General features: G+C 43.0%; 1 protein-coding gene across 1 annotated transcript in view; it reads right to left on the bottom strand.

Annotated features, from left to right (window-relative positions):
- Positions 1 to 4,353: 4,353 nt before the first annotated feature.
- The window catches only part of LOC100947022 (acyl-coenzyme A thioesterase 6-like), a 6,539-nt gene continuing 5,207 nt past the window's right edge, over positions 4,354 to 5,685 (bottom strand). The window contains 1 exon segment of the mRNA XM_023511536.1: positions 4,354 to 5,010. Coding sequence (XP_023367304.1) covers positions 4,405 to 5,010 — 606 coding nt within the window. The 3' untranslated portion in view covers positions 4,354 to 4,404.

Below are 5,685 nucleotides of genomic sequence, written 5' to 3'. Positions count from 1 at the left end.
CCTGCCAGCCCTGGTGTATGTAGCCAGTGCCCTAACCACTTGGCTATGGGCACTAAGCTAAGAACTTTTCCTTTTGCAGTCACAACATGGCTAATTATTTGATGCAAAAGGCCTAGTTTTGGCCTATCTAGGCTTTCAGCACACTAAGCTGAAGGCCTATCTAGACCTTCCTCACTAAGCTTTTTTTCTTTTAAGGCAGAGTCTCACTATGTCCCCCTCAGTAGAGTGCCGTGGCATCACAGTTCACAGCAACCTCAGTCTTGGGCTTAAGCAATTCTCTTGCTTCAGCCTCTCAAACAGCTGGGACTACAGGTGCCCACCACAATGCCCAGCTATTTTTTTGTTACAGTTGTCATTGTTGTTTAGCAGGCCTGGGCTGGATTCAAACCCATCAGCCTCGGTGTATGTGGCTGGTGCCATAACCAGTGTGCTATGGGTGCTGACCCAATAAAGTTTTGTTTTTGTTTTTGTTTTTTTTGAGACAGAGTTTCAAACTGTTACCCTGGGTAGAGTGCCATGGCATCATACTCACAGCAACCTCCAACTCGGGCTCAAGCAATCCTCTTGCCTCAGTTTTTCTATTTTTAGTAGAGACAGGGTCTTGCTTTTGCTCAAGCTGGTCTTAAACTCATGAGCTCAAGCTATTCACCCACCTCAGCCTCCCAGAGTATTAGGATTACAGGGGTGAGCCACTGCACCCCACGGCCCTTACTAAGTTTAATCATTTCTAGCATGTGACTCTTCCTTTAGTTGGCCTAATTTCAATATTGTTGTGTCTTAGGAAAAGGGAGTCCCAAGGAGAGGGAAAGAGATGAGGGAATGGCTGGTTGGGTGGAGCAGTCAGAACATATGCATTTATTTATTTAAGTTTGTGGTCTTATGGAAAGGAACAGATCAGAACACTCAAGATCAAAGTGTAACAGAGGCAGCAATGTTTGACATTTGGGTGTGGGGTTTAGGGAGGGAGGCTGTGGGGGAATAAGCTGGTTTCTATCAAAGACCACCAAACTGTCATTATCATCAGGATGTCAAAGATGTTATCTTATTATCGGGAGACTTTCTTAGTGGGCTCTTCTTAATAGAGTGTCAGAGGTTTGAGTGTCAGCATATTTCTCACTGGCGGGTCTGTAATTGCACAAGGACTTGACAAGTATGTCCCTCTTATCTGAGTTATGTATGCCTGTAACAGAGTTTCACAGAATGGCTTTTCAGTTCAAGACGGGGTTAGTTTGGCCAACCTAATAGGTACAGTTCTTGAAGCCTCAAAACTATTACAGTAGTCACATCAAATATCACTGATCACAGATCAGTGTAACAGATGTAATAATCATGAAAAAGTTTGAAATACTGCAAGAATTACCAGAATGTGGTGACAGAGACATAAAGTGGCATATACTGTTGGGAAAGTGATACTGATAAACTTGCTCAAGGTAGGGCGGCCACAAACCTACAGTTTGGAAAAAGGACAAAAGCAAAACACAGTATCTTTGAAGTACAAAAGAACACATCACAATAATACGAGATATGTCTGTATGTGAAATTTTAAATACGTTAAGCATTTACATGGATTGTCTAATTTAATCACAATAGCCCAGTGAGGTAGTTACACAGTTAGTAGTGGAGCCTGGGAATTATAGCCAGTGTAGAGGTATCCTGAGGACACTAGTCCACTTGTGTTGCTATAAAGGAAAACCTGGGGCTCAGTAATTTATGAAGAAAAGTGGTTTATTTTGGCTGGTAGTTGTGCTGGCAGTAGAGGAAGCATGGTTCCAGCATTTACTTCTGGTGAGGGCCTCAGGCTGCTTCCACACACAGCAGGGTAGGAGGAGCTGGTGTGTGCAGCTGGAAAGACAAGAGAGCAGCAGAGAGAGAGGAGGGAGGGGCTCTTTTTAACAAGTTCTCAGGTAACTCTTTCAGGAACTAATGGAGCAGGGACTCATTACCCAAGAGGGCAGCACCAAGCCTCAAGACCCAAACACCTCCCTCTAGGCCTACCTCCAACAATGGGGATCTAATTTCAACATGAGATTTGGAGAGAACAATGTCTAAATTACAGCACTGCCCTTTACATCACTTCATGTTTCTTAGTATATGACTATCTTTTTTCCTTTTTTTTTTTTTTAAACAGTCTTGCTCTAATCATCCAAGCAAGTACCTGGCCTCAGCTAAGCTTACAACCTCAAACTTCTGATGTTTAAGTGATCCTTCTCCCTCAGCCTCCCAAATAGCTGGGCTACACTTGCCACAATGCCCAGATAATTTTTTATTTTTAGTAGAGATGGGGTCTTGGTCTTGCTCATGCTCAGGCTGGTTGAACGTCTGAGCTCCCACCTCCTGCCTTGGCCTTCCAGAGTGCTAAGATTATAGGCGTGAGCCACCGTGCCTGGCCCTTTTTAAATTTTTTTCTTGAGCTATAGGTTCTTACTCTGTCACCCAGGCTGACATACAGTGGCATCATTATAGCTCACTGTAGCCTTGAAGTCCTGAGCTCAAGCTATTCTCCTGCCTAAGCCTCCTGAATAGCTGAGAATACAGGCACATAATACCACAACCGGCTTGGGAGAAACTGATTTCTAAGTTTTCCTTTTGATTTTATGATTGGTGTAAATTCTGCATAACTTTACATAAACCACTAAAAAATCCATGACTGAATGAGAAGCCTAATTAAGGCAAGCGTGTAAGGCTTCATAATAAGGACTATTCCATGAGCCTCGTTTCTGGCTTAATTTTATGAATATCTTTTCTCTTTCTCCCTTCTAAAGAATATTGTTTTATCATACTTTACATAGCTTTTGTAACAATCTGAAATTCTTTTTGAAACAAAAGTCTTAGAGAAAGTGGCCACATATGGCCAACTCTTAGGGGGAAGTGACCAAATATCTTTAGTCAGTGTAGGGCATGTCTAGGCTGCTTTATCAGTGAGAAATTGAGGGCTAGAGCTGCTCTTCCCTAGTGTTTCACTAGGTGGAGATGTTTGGTCATCATCCTCATGCACAGCTTCTTAGTCTACTTTTCGGCCCTCCCTTCTCTTACCCTCTCAATTGCTTTCCTTATAACTTCTTCCTGTGATTTCCCATCCCAAGAGCATTTCTAAAGCAACAAATCCACTTGGTAGGGAGTTTAAAACAGAGACTCCCAGAATTCAGATCCTATAAAATTAGACTACATGGTAAATGACTACACTCAATACAGTGGATTTTTTCTTTTTAGTTTTGTCTTACTAGTTGTTTTTAGATAGGGTCTCACTCTGTCACCTAGGCTAGAGTACAGTGGCACAATCACAACTCTGCGCAACCTGATACTTCTGGGCTCAAACAATCCTCCTGCCTTAGCCCCCTGAGAAGCTGGGACTATAGGCACACACCACCATACCCAACAATTAAATTACCTCTAAGGAATCTTTCTTTTCATTAGTTAAGATCTAAAGGGCATTTGTTTGCATAGACTCAAATTGGTGAAAGATTTTGTATGTGTCTAGAAAATTGTGACAATGTGCCCTAAAGTCTCAGAAAAATTTTCTTGCGCTCAGGGAAGACCCTCTACTCTGGTCTCTTCTGACTCTAGATAGTGCCCAGTACATTGCAGTGGGTTGAGGCAGATGGGTCCTGTTCCTACCCTGTAAGAAGGTAGTAGGACCAGATGGTGCGGAAGGAAGTCTGATTTAGCAATCATAACATGACAGCCAACGATGAAGGCCACGGCCCACAGCTATAATAGTCCTGAAAATCTTGGCATCAAGGTGTTCCTCTAGGCAGGTAAGTACCATACAGTGACCAGGAATCCAGACAGGTGGTAAACATAAAGGAAGCACAGTGACAGGTAGAATGCTCCCAATCTTCAGACTAGGGTTCAGGGTTAAGTCCTGAGTAAATGTTCAGGAAATGTGTACTGGCAAGAATAAGGCTCAGTTGGGTGGTGCCTGAGGCTCAGTGAATAGGGCATCGGCCCCACATGTCGAGGGTGGTGGGTTCGAAACTGGCTTCGGCCAAACTGCACCCACCCTCCCAAAAAAGGAAAAGAATAAGGCAGAGTCCATTGCTTAAGGGACTGGAGTGAATCAGTGCCCAAGGCTCAGACCTGGCCAGTCAGGGCCCAAAGGGGACATGGGGCTCCAGAGCAATACAGAAACTCAATTCTCAGAAATGGGACACATGGCTGAAGCTAGGCCAGCACTTGATAGGTGGGCAAGCACTTCTTCCAGTTTTCTTGCTTAAGGTTAAGATTGGTCCTAAAGATGATCAAGATAAGTTCTAGGGAAAGAAGGATGAACCTTGCAAAGGGTGAGAGTCCAGTAGAATATGACAAGGAAGCTGAGCTGGTTGGTTCTTGGCGCTCTGGAAAATCCAACACAGGTTGTATGAATAGGATTTTTATTAATGGGATCTGTGGTCTGTAGCTACAATGTTATATTTTGCTGTGCTTGACAGATTTTTTACCATTGAGATGTTTATGGAAGAAAGCTTGAATTTGTTGCCAGGCATCCACCTGTGCCCTTGAGTGAGCTCTTGGCTCACCTCCACAGTATACTGGTTTGTTGAGCACTGAGTGCACAGAGGCTAAAGAAGGAGGAAAATAAGGTGGGTCGATACAATGACCCGTTTCTGGGTAGCAGATTATCTGGGGTCTGTCTTTCCCATGGGCTTGTAATCTTTCAGAGGCTATATGAGCATAGAGTTCACTCTTCCAGTTATGATCATCTGTGCCAACGATAAATAGGAAGGGACCCTGGGCCTTTTCCAATGGAATAAGACTTAGTTGATCAGGTTCCTCCAGTGGATTGTTCTAAACATTCAAAAATGTGAAATATCCTGACTCAGTGATTTTTAGTTTTCCTAGGTCATTGCCAAGATTAGGAATCATCATATCCTTGTAATACAGAGGAGCTACTGTGTTAGCCACACAGGCATTGATAAGTACAGTGGCTGTGATGCCCTTCAAGAAGGAAGCCATTGAGAGACACAGGTCACCTCCTTTGGAGAAACCAAGAAGCCCAACACTAGGGCCCTTCACCTGATGAAGAAAGAAAACGAGCTAGAATTCATAAATGGAGGACATAAACAATGATTTTACATTCTCTAAGTAGCTCTCTTAAATATCATTTGCTTTCCCTCCTCATGTATCTACAAAGGTAAAAACATAGCTTTTTTTCCTTTTTTCTTACTTTCTTTTTTCTTTCTTTCTTTTTTTTTGAGACAGAGTCCTATTCTATTACCTGGGCTAGAATGTTGTTGCATCGGCCTAACTCACAGCAAACTCAAACTCCTGGGCACAAGTGATCCTCCTGCCTCAGCCTCCTGAGTAGCTGGGACTACAGGTGCCTGCCACAATGACCAGCTAATTTCGTCTACTTTTAGTAGAGACGGGTCTCATTGTTGTTCTAGCTGGTCTCAAACTCTTGAGCTCAACTGATCCTCCCACCTCAGCTTCCCAGAATGCTAGGATACACACATGAGCCATTGTGCCTGGCCTAAAATTATCTTCTTATAAGCAAATCAATTGATTTCCTAGTATACAGTTCATATCCTAATATTTATGAATCTACCCAATCAAGAGTACACACAGAGGCCTACATATCCTAAACTAAATATTTAAAAGTTATACATCAAATGAAATGTTAAATAAAACATAGTCTTGACTTGGCAGCTGTGGCTCAAGTGGCTAAGGCGCCAGCCACATACACCTAAG

This window comes from Otolemur garnettii, unplaced genomic scaffold (genome assembly GCF_000181295.1).
Source record: "Otolemur garnettii isolate 467f Iridium unplaced genomic scaffold, OtoGar3 scaffold00020, whole genome shotgun sequence".
NCBI classification, from domain to species: Eukaryota; Metazoa; Chordata; class Mammalia; order Primates; family Galagidae; genus Otolemur; species Otolemur garnettii.
Note: the sequence above shows the minus strand (reverse complement) of the source record. Positions and strands in the feature narration are given on the sequence as shown.